The following is a 14,521-nucleotide window of genomic DNA, read 5'->3' on the forward strand; positions in this document are numbered from 1 at the left end:
GAACAGCTGCAAAACTCCACTTTCTCGATCACATAATCTGTAATTTCATGTATGCCCAATTTCATTACTGGGGTTGTTGCTGGGTGGTCGTTAGACTTCGTTTGTCGTCTCACAGGCATATCAGTTTTAAGCCCCTTGTCTCAGGTTCATCATCATCATCCAGGATTTTTAATATGTTTGTCAACAATATTTGAGCCATTGTCTTACAACGGTGAGAACACAGCACATATGTTTTAATTAAATTCAGGTGAAATTTGTTTACAATGTTATTTATGAGTTCCCAGCACAGGCGGCAGTGATGATGTGCTTTATCAGTCGCCAGGCAAAGGTTAACGTCCCTCACTGCCCGCTGTGGAATGCAGAACCATAAATCTGAGCTCAGCAGTGAAAACGGAGAAACTGTAGATAAATCATGGTTTATATAGGCTGGCGCTGTGGCAACTACGAAAAACATCAGAGTTAGAAACCTGAAGACCCGGTTTCAAATCCCGGCAGTGTCCTCTGACCGGAAAGATGTTGGCCCGCAGGATGTTCGTCACCGAGGGCGGGTGGCAGGGCGGAGTGTCCAGAAACGTCTCTTCCACTGCAGCTTCCATGAAGACAGTCCCCAAGTTGGTGGATCCTTTGATGGCTGCTCACCCCCTGATGACGCAGTTTTAATTTCACACAGCTGTCTCCCGTTACTTTCTGCCAGCCGCAGTAAAAGGCTCTTATCGGGTACAGGTTTTACATCCCTCAGCAATTTATCACTCTCATTTATTTTCTTAAGACTTAGATGGCTAAATTCCTCAGCAGCAGCAGGAGAAACTGGCTGACTCTCGGTTCCCAGAAGAAGGTTCCCAGAAGAAGGTTCCCCTTGCAATATCAGAACTGACTCTTAGAAACAAGCCAGTGAAAAAAGGAGCAGCAAAGCTGGAGTTCCTCTACTGTAAATGTGGTGAACACATAGGATTTTTGGTTTTGTTTGCCTGTAGCTGGGTGTGAGCAGTTCTGCTGACATTCTTTCTGCTTGGAGAACCTCTCTGTGTAGTGAATAAGTGGTCAGTCCAGGAACTCCTCTGACCCACATCGTATTTTAAGGAATTTATTGACAGGAAAACTGGGGTTGTGCTCCTTTTTCTTATCCTAATGTGATGAATCCCACTGCAACAGTGGGTTCGGGGTTTAGAAACAGTCCTCCCTGGTTGCCAGAAAGATTTCTTCTAGGCCTGCTGAAAAATAGACTCCACAAAGAGGGGAGAAAAGAAGAATGGAGAAGAGAAATTCTACTGGCTGGTTTTCGCAGAGTTAAAGGTTGTTGTTAAAGGTCCAAGGCACTGTAAGGAATAAAGATGTTAAGTACTGAAGGGTGCTATCAGACATGTGTCGCTCCTTAGACAGCAAACAATGGTGCTCCGTGGGGATTTACATTCAAGAACTACAGAGGACAACACATAGCATGGTGATTTATGAGGTCCTAAGGCCTGGGTCATATTCCCCCTGAGCTGACATAACTCTCTGTGCCATCCCTCTGTGTAAAAACAAGGTGGCTTCCTACGCAAATGCATGTCCTGCCTCCTAGCGAGGACGTGGTTGTTCCATTTTGCAAATCAGATAGACAACTCAAGCCCCGCCTAGACTCTCCTCCAAAAGTGAAGCATGCGTGAAGAGTGTGCTTCAAGTTTACTGGCTGAGAAGGACCTTTACAGACTTGCATAAATGAGTGAGTCACTGCAACCCGCCTGCAAGGCACTGCATGTGTTTGCTTAATTGTAGGGTGCTCTTTGTTCTGCCTTGTGTTAGACTGTTCCAAACCAGGTGACACAGGCACGACCTATCTTCTGGGCTAGGTGGGTGGCTCAGTCTTTCAACACAGAAGGTCAAGGCCCCCCTGTCACCACCTGCTCTGTGCCCTAGCCAGCGAGAAGTCTGTACCTGGGCCATGTACCTTGGCACCGCAGGACGTGATGTGAAAGGGTGCTGTGCCACAGGCAGTGAGAGATGCACGGTGAAAAAACCCACATGCTCTCCCAAAGCAGCAGCTCTGCACTGTAACCCATGGGGCTTGTGCATGGGCAGGTGTATCTGCTGTATGGTCCCAGGGGTGTGACTGGATGCCCAGCCCTGGCATGTGGCCTTTCACTGATGTCTTATCCCTCAAGTGCTGCAAGTGCTTTCCATCCATTCACCCTTTTGACTCCATTCCACTGCTTTCATTTTGCCAGGGAGTAACAAAATAGAACAGGCCCTAATAATACCAAATTCAGTCCAAGGATCCAACCCAGATCTCCTGTGACCTTCCAACTAACTGCTACTCTCTTAGTGCACTGTGACAAATTAGGTCTTGCCTCACTGTTGTTCAAGGAGCTGCTCAGTGCCATCATCAGGTAGATGACATTTAGGGCACACCTCTGCACACTCTGCTGGCCTGGCAACATTGCAAGAGTCATGTTTCTTCCCTGGGTAATGTCAGAAAAATAGCTACCATCAATATCCATGGAGAAGCACCTCATCCAAATTATGTATTCAGACATGAGGAAGGATGAGGCTCAGGCTGTACCTTAACTTACCATATCATCACCAAGACAGAAGCCTGTCATCCTTGGGTTAAGCCATCACCTGATCCTCCCCTCCAGGGGCACAGTCACAGGCCTCCAGCACCCGTGGGGCCTGGGACTACTTGCTGCTGGCCAGTGGATGAATGCTGGCGACCCCTGGCTATTATTATCTCCAATTTTGCCTGGCATAATCCTGTGGGGTTTGTTTGTTTGTTTGTTTTCTCTTGGGCTTGCCTCAGGGCCCGCAGGCGCTGCAGGACTTACAGATATTTTGCAACAGCAGAAGAGTCCAGCCTCTGTTTTCCATGAACTCTAGACATTTACTCCCATATTTCACTCGTTTTTAACAATGGGAAGGCAAAGAGGATGCTGTGGAAACGTTGACCGGCAACACATTTTAGGCCAAACCCCAACTTCTTCCTGAAGTGTCCACAATGCTTGGCACACAAAGTGCAACACCTCTGAGCTCGGGGCAAGCTGTTGGCCTCCTGCCCCAATCCACACTGCTGCTACTCACGCAGAGTGTTTCTGCTCCCCGGCGCTTCATGGAATTCAGGACATCCTCGACTCCTGGAGAAAAGGCTCCCTGTCAGGCCCCTCTCCCCAATGGTGCTTGCACAGGGTCGGTCCCACTACAGCTCCCAGCCCTCCCTGTGCCCTGCTGGAGCTTCACCAGGAGCTGATCTGGGCTGAAGGCAGCCTGAGGGGTTCGATTAAATCCCAGCCGCCTCCTCTCCTTGTCTCCCACCTCCCCACAACTCAGGTACCCTCTTCTAGCAGCCTCCTCTTCCCACTACGGCATCTCGGTCTGTTATCTCCATTGGGAAGCAGAAAAGGACACATCGCTGTTCCCAGGGCTGCTGGGATAATAGGGCTGACGGCAGTTCCTAACAACGGGTAGTGCCACCCCTCTGCCAGGTGTCACCAGCGGAGATAGTATAAAGGAGAGAGAGAGAGAGGGGATGTGTGCTGTCTGTGCGAGCTGTTCGGGTGCCCTCTCCTGCTTGCTGACGCAGATAAGCTGTCTGGCATCGACTGATTCTCTCTGTACCAGTTTATAACTCCAGCCTGGGCAGGCAATCTTCACAATTCCAGTTAAAAAGTGCTTCTACTGGCAGGGACTAGCCATGAACTTGTCTCGCCTAAACAGCAGAGCCGAGAGCCAATTTAGAGCCTCAGAGGAGCATGAACTGGAGGCAGTGGGGAAAAAAGCTTGGGATAATCCTGTTTACAATGGCTCTCCCTCTACTTCTTTGAAGATTCAAGCCATCTACCACCCCAAGTCCATCCTGGAGAATCCCTATGAGAATTTTGAAGAGGTGGGGGATGCACTGCCCTACCAGCAAGAGCAGAGCAAAGCTGTGGATGGGAAAACAAGTCTTTTCCTCAAGTGCTGCTTCCACATTTTCAGAGGCATCCGAGGTAAAGCTCTGACATCTCGCTAGAAAGTATTTACTAGCCCTTGGGAAGAGTAATGATACTGGAGGTTGGGGGCGGTGAGTGTGGGAATGCAGAAGGTAGAAACACGATCGTGTCTGTGTAGCCCAGGAACCTGCTCGATGTAGGCTATCATTGCTCCAGAGATCATCGTGTGCCTTGCTGTAGCTCCAGGATCTGTCCTCTTACCTTTACTACAAGGAAGAAGATACAGACAGACGCGGAGGCATGTTCAGGGTCATGCAGTGAAACTGTTGGCACAACTTTGGGCAGATCTTAGGTGTCCTGAATCCACAGAGGCCATCACTCTGGTGATGAGATCGTTCTGGTTTTGTGTATATATTCTAGATGGAGTGTTACAGTAACTTAAGAACAGATATAAATATCCACCAGAGAAAATCTAGCACTGTCATGACTGAAATGCAGCGGGTAACAGGAATGTATCAAACAAGGGTTTGCTTGAAGACAGCTGAAAGAGAGAGGTGCTAGTTTCCAGTTTAAAAGACATAGGCTCATTCAGAGGCAATCAAAAACCTGGGAGCAAGTTAGGCGTCCTGTAAGGATACAGCATTGGGCAAGAGCACTAGCTGAACAGTCTTTTATAGAAGGCATAAATTTCTGATACTGTAAAAACAGGGAAGACAAAGCAAGAAACTGAATTTCTTGTGGAAATTACTGTTTTCTTGCCAACATATCTTTTCTTGCTGACTTGGAAGGCAAGAACCTTTCTCAGAGCTGTACCCTCTAACAGTTCTCATGAATGCATAACAGTGTAGCCTGGTCCTGAATTGCACAGCCCCTCTGTGATCAGTTCTTTCTTACTTGTCATTGCAGTTACAGTCTAATGCTATTAATTCACATGGAAGCCAGAACTGAGGCTTTAGAGGTTTCTCCTCTAAGGCCAAGGAGCGGTACTAGATGGGATTGGTAGGTAATTACAGATTGCTCGGAGGCAGTGCATGATTTACCTGTTTTATTCTGATAGCCTTCCTTCTAGGCATTGTGCGAGACTGAAAAAGAAAAACCAAATCCATACTTTAACATCAAAATTCCATTTCTGGGATGCCAGGTTTGAAATTGGAGCATGCAAATGAAAGTACCTGTCAGGAGTTGCTTTCATATATATACTCTTCTATGACTGTTGCAGCAGTGTCTCCTGCCAGCAAGGGTGGTAAATAGGATTGTAGGACAGACCAGAGGTGGGAAGATGAGATCCAAAGGCCAGTGCAGCCAGACGTAAGACCTCTATCAGCCTTACAGAGGAGGAGAATATTCCCTTGAAGAATCTGCATCTTTCCTTTGCATCTGTCCTAGGTGCTCATTATTTTTCATTGCCTCTCCATATATTGCTAGTTCTCCCCTTCCATTTAATCACCCTAGTGTCTCACATGGAAAATGAGGGTAGTAAAGGTAAGACATTTAGCCAAGGACAGTTCGCGGGGTTCTTTGCTTAAAAACATTCTTTGGCATTGTGTGTCCATAGCTCTTTGGGGGTACTGGTCATATTTGGCTTATTGAGTTCTTTCCTGTCCTCACTAGCTACTGGGCTGGACTACCAGTGAGTAGCTACTCCTGCTAGTGACACTGCTCAGGAGCATTCCTCTCTAAACTGTGTCCAAACAACTCTGTGTCCTTTGGTTTCTGCCTGCCTCCTTCCAACTCATCTGTTTTATAGCCAGCCAATCTGAAAGGGTACTGGACCAACCTCATGGTCCCCCAGGTATAATTTTGGGCAAGTCTCTGAACCAAGTTTTCAAGGCTATTTGAGTGTCCCTGAATTTAGGTGCTCCTGAGTATACTTCTGTTCCCAAAGCAAAGATAGTCTGGTTCCCTGCTTCATGGAAAATCAAATAAACCTGCTAAAAGATTGTGATGTAGTCATATCTGAAGATGAAAGGGGTAATTTGAAAGTGACCTGAACAGATGGGTGGGTGGTTTCCCCTTGTTTGACTCCGTTCTAGAAATTCCTACAGACCACATTATACTCTCTTCTGCACGTGAGTTAAAGCAGATCTTCTCCAGGCTCTCATTTCTGTTGCTGGTCTGGCATGTACAGAACAGGCTACTGGTTTGTCTGTCCAGGAGTTAGGGTGGGTGCTGTAACAATCACTGTGGTAGCTGATGGTGCAAAAAGCTCCCTGATATGTTGAGATGCCAAAGAGCGATTGAAAGGACAGGAGTAAATGCGCTCAGACCACTATATCGCTTTTTCTTGCTCAAAAAAAAAGCATTTCATCCTCTGCCAGAGATGACTTTGAACGTGTGGCCTTTGATCAGCTTTGATCCTGGCTTGCAGGAAGATGATTGTTGCATACTGCTGGAGATGGGCATCAGGGCTGAGCTCTCTAGGAGCTCCAGAGAGCTGCAAGACTATGGGTATTATTGACATGGCTTCCATCACTAGGCTTTCAAGTGGAAGTTCTTATGCCTTTCAAATTCAGGAGCATTTCAGAAATCACAACGGAAAGCTATTACAAAAAGAACAAACAAATACACTAATGGTATCAGGCGGCTCATCAAACCCAAAATATCAAGGCTCCTTTTAAAGGAAGTGTTTCACTTTCTTTGATCAATACTGGTGACATTAAATGAGTTGCTTTCACTGTGTGAAGAAATTGGATCACTAGCTGGTGCAATTGGCATAATCGTATTGAAGTCTTCAGAGCTCTATTGACAGACATCCTGAAGATAGTTTGGCTCTAAATTTTATGCTGAAAATATTGAGTTGGGTTATTTGATTGAGCCTTATGATCTACAAGAAATCTGCAAGAGTTTTTAGATAAGCAAATATTGAAGCCTGATGGTTCCATATGCCCTAAAAGGACTAATAGCTGTAAAGCTGACATCAGATGCAGTTCTGCTATGGAAGTCCTGTCAGAAGGTCAGCTGTTGGCACATGGATGAATGAGATGAAACGTTACAGTTTCAGGAGTACCTGTGACAAAGACTGAATTTCTACAAAGAGTAAGCTCAGAAAAAAAAAAAAAAACAGCAGGAGAAGATCAGTCTGTAATCAACTCAAACAGAAAACTGTAGAGTGATTCCGCAAAATCAGAAAGCAAATATATTTCAGTTTTGGTCTGCTGGAATGGTTCTCTTCAGGGGATATTTAACACATTTTTTCAGCTCTTAGTCAAATTTTGAAATGAAAAGTGGTTTTGCCTTGAAGAGTGACAAAAATCCAGCTGCCAGCAGTGTTCTTTGGGAATGGGACTTCAGCTTCTCATGTGGCCTTTGAGACTGGCCATCAAAACTCTCCAATTACTTTTTTACATCTAACAGGTCTGTGGGGCACTACGCTGACTGAGAACACTGCTGAAAACAGAGAGCTTTATGTGAAGACTACACTGCGAGAGCTGCTAGTCTATATTGTGTTCTTGGTGGACATCTGTCTATGTAAGTAGTTGTCGTATCTCGTAGGTGTCTTTTCTGTGTGCAGTGTGAGGGGAATAATGTGAGTTTTATTATTAGACTTCCCCACTCTGTTGTAGGTGTTAAATTTATTGTATATACACTCACTGCAGCAAGCAGGTGTGTCATTAACCTACAGAATAACTGCTGCACACACAAATAAAGCAACTGATTATTGCTCTAGACCTAACTGATATTAGTTAGTACGGAGGAGTATTTTCTAATCCACATTATCAGTTCTAGAACCCTCCAGGACTCCCATTCTTGGCAGGCCCCAGCTGCCCCATGCCCGGGTCTGTGATGCCCCGAGCAGCGACTCTTTCACGGGCACCCCCTTGCCGTGGGGAAGGAGCTTGCATGCCCTTGTGAGGTTGAGAGCTGTGCTGGTGGTGGCATGTGCCTCCGGTGGGGTCTCCCAGGCCAGACAGGTCTCGGCTGAAGGGTCAGACAAAGTGTGTCCACAGGCAGGATGGGCTCACTAGCCTTCGGGCAGCCATCCTAGGAGAAGGACAACTCTGACTCCAAACCCGGGCAGATGGAGCTCGTTTAGCCTTGTAAGGCTCATCCATCATCTAAGAGAAGGATACTCTAACCAAACCTACGATCTGCGGACTTCGCTGTAACCGTCCAAGCTCGCCGGGCCCTGGCGGATGAACCTCAGGTGTAAAGGGTGGAGCCAGTTCCGCGCACGCTGCGCCTCACCTAAAAAATCCACTGCGCAGGCTTGAAGGGTGCACTCATCGCTTGCAGTGAGTGTGGGAAAAGCCCTTCCCAGATCTTCATTCGCGAAGCCAAGCCATGATGATGATGATCAGTTCTAGCCATTGACTCCACAGTTCTGGGAGAATCTGCCCGTGTCTTTTCTTAGTTTCACAGCAAATGTTCAAGACCCAGTGGGTTGCTCTAGAAACTGCGTGTGATCAAAGACACAGGGTTCAGAAACATATTCCCCTCTGAGACTGCAAGGATGGCTGAGGTGATAAAGCAGATGGCAGCTCACACTGTTGTTCTTGGGTGAATTTAATGCGTCCCCATACTGAATGCTAATGGATTTTGTGTGGGTAGAACAATGGTTGTTTGTTTTTTGGGAAGGTTGATTCATTATCACAAATGAGCACCTGTGGCATGGGACAGTGAAGAGGATTATATGTCATGGACCCTGTGGCAGGAGAGATAGACAGACAATACCATCCCGAGTTACTATCACACTGGCCCAGGGAGACAGTGCTTCAGCCACTCTTCCTAAAGGAACAAGTCACACACACAGACATGTGAGGTCACACACTGACTCATCCAGAAGGGGGAGAGGGGGTGTCCTTGAATGACAGATGCTTTATTTTCATGGTGCCCTTTCAAGAACAGGACATGTTCTTAGTGATCACCATGATGGACGTTTTTCTGCAGGAAGGAGCGCTGGAGAGTTGAAACAACATTACCATGGAAGTTAGAGCCTGCTCCTGTTTGAAGTTTCTTGATAGATGAGAACTTACCTGGAGCTTTCCACTTGGGAAAATGGGGTGGTCTCTATACTTTCATGGCTTCACATCAGAACTTTGAAATACAAATTGTGAACTTTGTTCTTAGAAATTTTGTCTGAGGACAGGATGTTCAGCTGCATCATCCAATGGTCTTCTCTGGTTTCTAAACTCCTGTAGTCTGTCAGTCTGACAGTTTAAATTCTGGAACATACAACAGGTAGATATGTTTGTAAATCTCTAAGAAAGCAGTAATATAATTAGAGTTCCCAAGATTTCTTCTCTTGCACCTTGCTCAGCTTACCTGTGACAGTGTAAGCTACACAGGAAGTGAATATACAAATGTATTTATATCAGGCTCCAGTATTCAGGTATAATGGAGGACCCTTCTCCTCTACCCTCTTAGTGACATATGGAATGACAAGTTCCAATGCCTATTACTACACCAAAGTGATGTCTGAGCTCTTCCTGCAGACCTCTTCGGACAGCCGTGTCTCCTTCCAGTCCATTGGCAGCATGGCTGACTTCTGGGTGGTGAGTACACACCTGGCCCAGCATGGGGAGCCCTGGTAATCTCAGCTAGACTAGGATATTCAGATCCCTCTGAATGTGCTACCTAGCAATTTCAGTATGGCATTTTGCTGCTGCAGCTTTTGCCAGCTACTAGCAATAGTTACAATATCATCTGCATGCAAAATATACACTGATTTAAAATATAATTTATCCCTCTGAGCACTGGCTAGGCTAGGCATTGTGTTGCCCAGCATCCCTCTTCTGCCACCAGCCCTGGTCTTGCCCCTCCTTAGAAAACATCCAGCACTAGCTTCTACTACTTTCCATCTTGGGGAGTGGAGGGATGGTTTAGTTCTTACTGTCTCAAGCCCAGGCCAAGAAAAGTCCTCTGCTCTGTAGGCTATGAAGAAGTTCTCCTTTCCCTCTCTTGCAGTATGCACAAGGCCCCCTTCTGGATAATCTTTACTGGACAAAGTGGTACAACAACCAGTCCCTGGCAGCGCACAGCACCCAGTCGTATATCTATTATGAGAACTTGCTACTGGGTGTCCCACGCATGCGACAACTCAAGGTGAAGAACAATTCATGTGTGGTCCATGATGACTTCAAGGAGGAAATCTCAGGCTGCTATGATGTATACTCAGAAGACAAGGAGGAGAGGGTCTCCTTTGGGCTCATCAATGGAACAGCGTAAGTACATGCTCTGCTGTTCAGGATTAGAAAATCCAAACTAGTCTCTTCTAATTAAAATAAGATCTGCTGATCTACATGATGCTGGAGTTGAGTTTCTCACATGAGACTGGAATTCCCCTTGCAGTCAGAGGCAGCACGTCCTTTTTTTCTATCAATAAGGCCCAGTGTCTGAGGAAAAGCACAATAGAATGAGTGGCAGGGTGGGACCTGTTGGGAAAGCCATGAAAAATCCAGTGGAGAATTAGGTAGAAATTGTTGCCTCTTTTTAAGAGAGTGAAGATAAACAGAGACCTTTGGGACCAAATCTATCAAATGGCTGATGCTATATTCTTCCTCCTGGATTGCAGGAGCCAGAGGGTAGGGGATGCAGTTCTTTCATACTGAAAACCTATTTCTCTATAATAAAGTGAAACAGTTGCAATTTAATAACTCTTTGCATGCTGCATGAGTCTTGGTCTGTGAACAAGGATATATTATTCATAAAGAAATGAGTGCAAGTGTGTTCTAAGCAGAGGGTTGTCTGCAACGTGGTAGGAGGTGATACAGCATATTCTGAGAGTAACCTTCATGCAAACAAGGCTGTGTGGCACAGCCAACAAACCTCTAGAATTTTCCCTCTGTAGTATCTCAAGTCCTGTTTTGTCACTGCTAGGAAGCACTACATCAGAAATCTAACAATAATTGAGAACTGATACAGGTTCAGATCTGGAATAGGAATTAAGTGCCAACTCTTTAATTAAAGACTGCTCTGCCCCTTGAAGATGTAGTCTAATTTCTCCTGGCTACAAGGTCATATTCAAGACTAGGGTGGTGATGCCTTTGCTAATGGCTTGTCGCAGGTGGAGGTACCATTCCGAGGAGGAGCTGAGTGGCTCATCTCACTGGGGAAGACTAACCAGTTACAGTGGGGGAGGATACTACATAGACCTCAAGTTGACCAGAGAAGAGAGTGCTGAAGCCCTGCAAGTTTTGAAGGAGAAGTTGTGGCTGGATCGGGGGACGCGAGTTGTCTTCATTGATTTCTCTGTGTATAACGCAAATATTAATCTGTTCTGTGTTCTGAGGTAAGCTGAGTCCCACTGAAAATTCTTCTGCATCTTCCTTCTTCCTCAGTGCCATAGTTTCTTAAAATGCAAATATTTTAATATGATCCACCAAGGGGTTAGGACTGAGTGGTGTCAGTTAATATTGTATGGATTAGTAAGAAGAATTGACGTAACCAGTAACACTTCACTTTCACCCTTTTCTATCACAGACAGTGAAGTAGCAAAGATAAGGCTGCATAAACACATGCATAACTCTTCCAGTCATGGCTTGGTGGATAGCACATGCTCAGGTTTGATGCCTCTCAAAATTATCTAAGAGCCTCCATCCCCCTGTTTGTAATTATCAGTTTTCTTGTCCCCTTCAAGGTTAGTGGTTGAGTTTCCAGCCACTGGTGGTGCCATTCCCTCCTGGCAGATCCGGACAGTCAAGCTTATAAGATATGTCAGCGCATGGGACTTCTTCATTGTTGCCTGTGAAATTGTCTTCTGTGTCTTCATCTTCTACTATGTGGTGGAGGAGATTTTGGAGCTGCGTATCCACAGGCTTCAGTACTTCACCAGCATCTGGAACATCCTTGATGTGGTTGTTATTCTGGTGAGGATCCTTGCACGCTTTTTTGGAGGTAGCAATGGCAAAGAGGTATAAGAGCAAAAATAAATGAAAGAAAGGGGAACTGGTCTAGATATGACAAGAACTGGCATGTGTTTTCCTCTAATAGCAAAATGAACTGGCAGAGTAAATAGACACATTCTCTTCTATCAGCTGTTAGCGAGAAAATTCTTTCCTTAGAGATGTCTGAGAGGCTGTGAAGCCAGGCCATCATTCAGCACATTAAGACCTTATATTTCCATTCACCACCAGTAGACTGCAGTTGTGAAGTGTGATACCAAGGAATTCTGTGACACTTTAATTCTGTGGAAAGCATAGGTACAGCAGTCACTGCAGATTTTTCCTCTTTGCAGCTCTCCATCATCGCTATTGGGTTTCACATTTTTCGCACCATTGAGGTGAACAGACTATTGGGAGAGTTGCTGAAACACCCTGACACCTACGCTGACTTTGAGTTCCTGGCATTCTGGCAGACACAGTACAACAATATGAATGCAGTCAACTTATTCTTTGCCTGGATCAAGGTATTGTATAGGGTCTGGTAGGTGCCAGGCCCCCAGTTTTGGACATCTTCCTCTAGATAGCTTGGGGGTTGACTATTCCATCTGTCTGAGTGAATGAGGATAGCAGGTATATAACAGGATTTTCCCTCAAATTCATATGCTCTCTTTTGCAGTAAATCCCAACATCTTTTCACCCTGCATTCTGAGGCCAAGTTATTTGCAGATAGCGGGCAGGGAGATGAGCTCAGACTCATTGAGTGGTGTAAAAGTGTTTTTAGAGAATGCTGAATACAATGTAACTTTGTCCATCCTCTACTATTTTAGTATTTTGGAGAATAATCTGGCATATCACGTTTTCCTTTCATGATGGCCACCCAAAAACTGGAAATTACTTGTCTGTTAGCATGGATTTTGCATCTCAACCAAAACACCTTGGCATGGTGGAAAGCCACACTGTACTTGGGGCTCCTCATTATCTTCAAGACATTTGTCCTTATAGCAGTCCCTCTTCAAATTTTCCGTTGACACAGGGAACAAAGTCATATATTTATGATCCCACAGGAAGATGGTGGCACACCTGGGACAAATATTTTGAACACTAAGCCACCATTCCCCCCAGCCTGGCTGTCTTCTCGGTACTTTGGTACTATAGTGAACCTCTTGTCTTAGCAAGCATGCACATGTATGGGGGATGGTTTGACCTAACTTTGTCCCTGTTCTTTCTTCCTGCAGATATTCAAGTATATTAGCTTTAACAAAACAATGACCCAGCTCTCCTCCACGCTGGCACGTTGCGCCAAGGACATCCTGGGTTTTGCCATTATGTTCTTCATTGTCTTCTTTGCCTATGCACAGCTGGGTTACCTTCTTTTTGGGACACAAGTGGAAAACTTCAGTACCTTTGTTAAGTGCATGTAAGTGTATAAGTCAGAATCATGTTTCAATCATGTCATCAAAAGAATTTTAATTGCTTTCCAACTCAACACAACTGCAAATCTTAATGTCAGTCAGACACCTCTTATTATCTATCTCACTGTAATAAAGCCACGAGTCGATCACAGTCCTCCAGCTGTGACATCTCCATGGACAAAAGAACACAGTGAGAAAATTGATGGTTATAGACAGATTTCTGGTTGTCCGGTGTTTATCAGCAGAGATGTGAGTAGCTGATCCCACCAGGCTTGGAGATTCCTTGCAGCCCTACAATTCAATGGGAAAACCCAGCCTTTCCATGGGAGTGTTTAGTGAGAACTTTCAGTTTGAAGCCTAGACAGCTTTCCCTTGATGTGGAGTTGTTAGATACACCAAGAATACTCAACATGCAGAGCGGTTTAACATCTTTCTGCAGAAAAGCATCATAGCTCAGCTGATGATTTAGTTTCTGTTCTGCGGGTCCTTCTGTCACCTTTTCACCCTCTGCGGGGCCATAAAGGTAGTAGACTCTCTGACTGTCCCTGGAACCTTGGCAAATTTTTATGCACCAGCAGATGGCTTTAGGCCTAGTTAGGTTAAACTTCTCTGTAATTATGGTGGCAAGAACTAAATAGCTCAAAACAAGTGTTACGAAGTAGGCTCAGATTGTTGGGTTTTGTTTTGGGGATTGTTTTTATGGTTTTTTAATTGTTCTTTGTTTTTAATAAGGAAGAGGCCCAGATGGAAGCTCTGCAGTTTTGAAATGCCCTGGCTTCCAAATATACTTGCTGATCACATCATTTCAGTGTCTGCAAAACAGCTGCATGAAAACTTTCCTGTTTTTCATCAGATAGTGCACTTCAATTCAAACAAAGATTTGGAAGGAATACTGTTTGTTACTACAGGGTTTTCACAGGGCAAAGCAGAAGTAAGGCATTCATCTTATCAAGGTAATAGCTTTATATGAAGAAGTGAAATGAAGAAGTCAGAAACTTCATTTTTATATTATTTATAAATATACCTGATTTTGATAAGTTAGCAGCTCTACTTCATTTCTGAAAGTTGGTAGTCATACAATATTCTAATTTTAATACAAATTCAGCATGAAGTTTTCTAAAATATGCTGTATAATAGGCTAAATGGGATTAAATAGACATTTTCAGAGTAAAAGAGATAACAATAATTTCTTACTGGAAGGAGACATTTCAACATCACTGCATTGGGACACTTTAAATGAAAGAAGAGGAAGCAATGCCATACTCCTCCTCCTTAAACCTGGGAAACATTCCCAGCTCCCTAAGCAGTCGAAAAGCAAGGAATCTGGAACGGAGCATTGCATTTCTCAGGCAGGATTTTCAGGCTCTGGGATCTGAACATCCTTTTC

General features: G+C 45.0%; 1 protein-coding gene across 1 annotated transcript in view; it reads left to right on the top strand.

The window, feature by feature from the left end:
• The first annotated feature begins 3,664 nt into the window (after positions 1 to 3,664).
• The window catches only part of PKD2L1 (polycystic kidney disease 2-like 1), a 16,086-nt gene continuing 5,229 nt past the window's right edge, over positions 3,665 to 14,521 (top strand). The window contains exons 1-8 of the mRNA XM_010133220.1: positions 3,665 to 3,959; positions 7,257 to 7,370; positions 9,267 to 9,394; positions 9,807 to 10,063; positions 10,906 to 11,130; positions 11,479 to 11,707; positions 12,076 to 12,246; positions 12,958 to 13,139. Coding sequence (XP_010131522.1) covers positions 3,665 to 3,959; positions 7,257 to 7,370; positions 9,267 to 9,394; positions 9,807 to 10,063; positions 10,906 to 11,130; positions 11,479 to 11,707; positions 12,076 to 12,246; positions 12,958 to 13,139 — 1,601 coding nt within the window. The remainder of the gene's footprint in view (positions 3,960 to 7,256; positions 7,371 to 9,266; positions 9,395 to 9,806; positions 10,064 to 10,905; positions 11,131 to 11,478; positions 11,708 to 12,075; positions 12,247 to 12,957; positions 13,140 to 14,521) is intronic.

Source organism: Buceros rhinoceros, unplaced genomic scaffold, assembly GCF_000710305.1.
Source record: "Buceros rhinoceros silvestris isolate BGI_N320 unplaced genomic scaffold, ASM71030v1 scaffold15140, whole genome shotgun sequence".
Lineage (NCBI taxonomy): Eukaryota > Metazoa > Chordata > Aves > Bucerotiformes > Bucerotidae > Buceros > Buceros rhinoceros.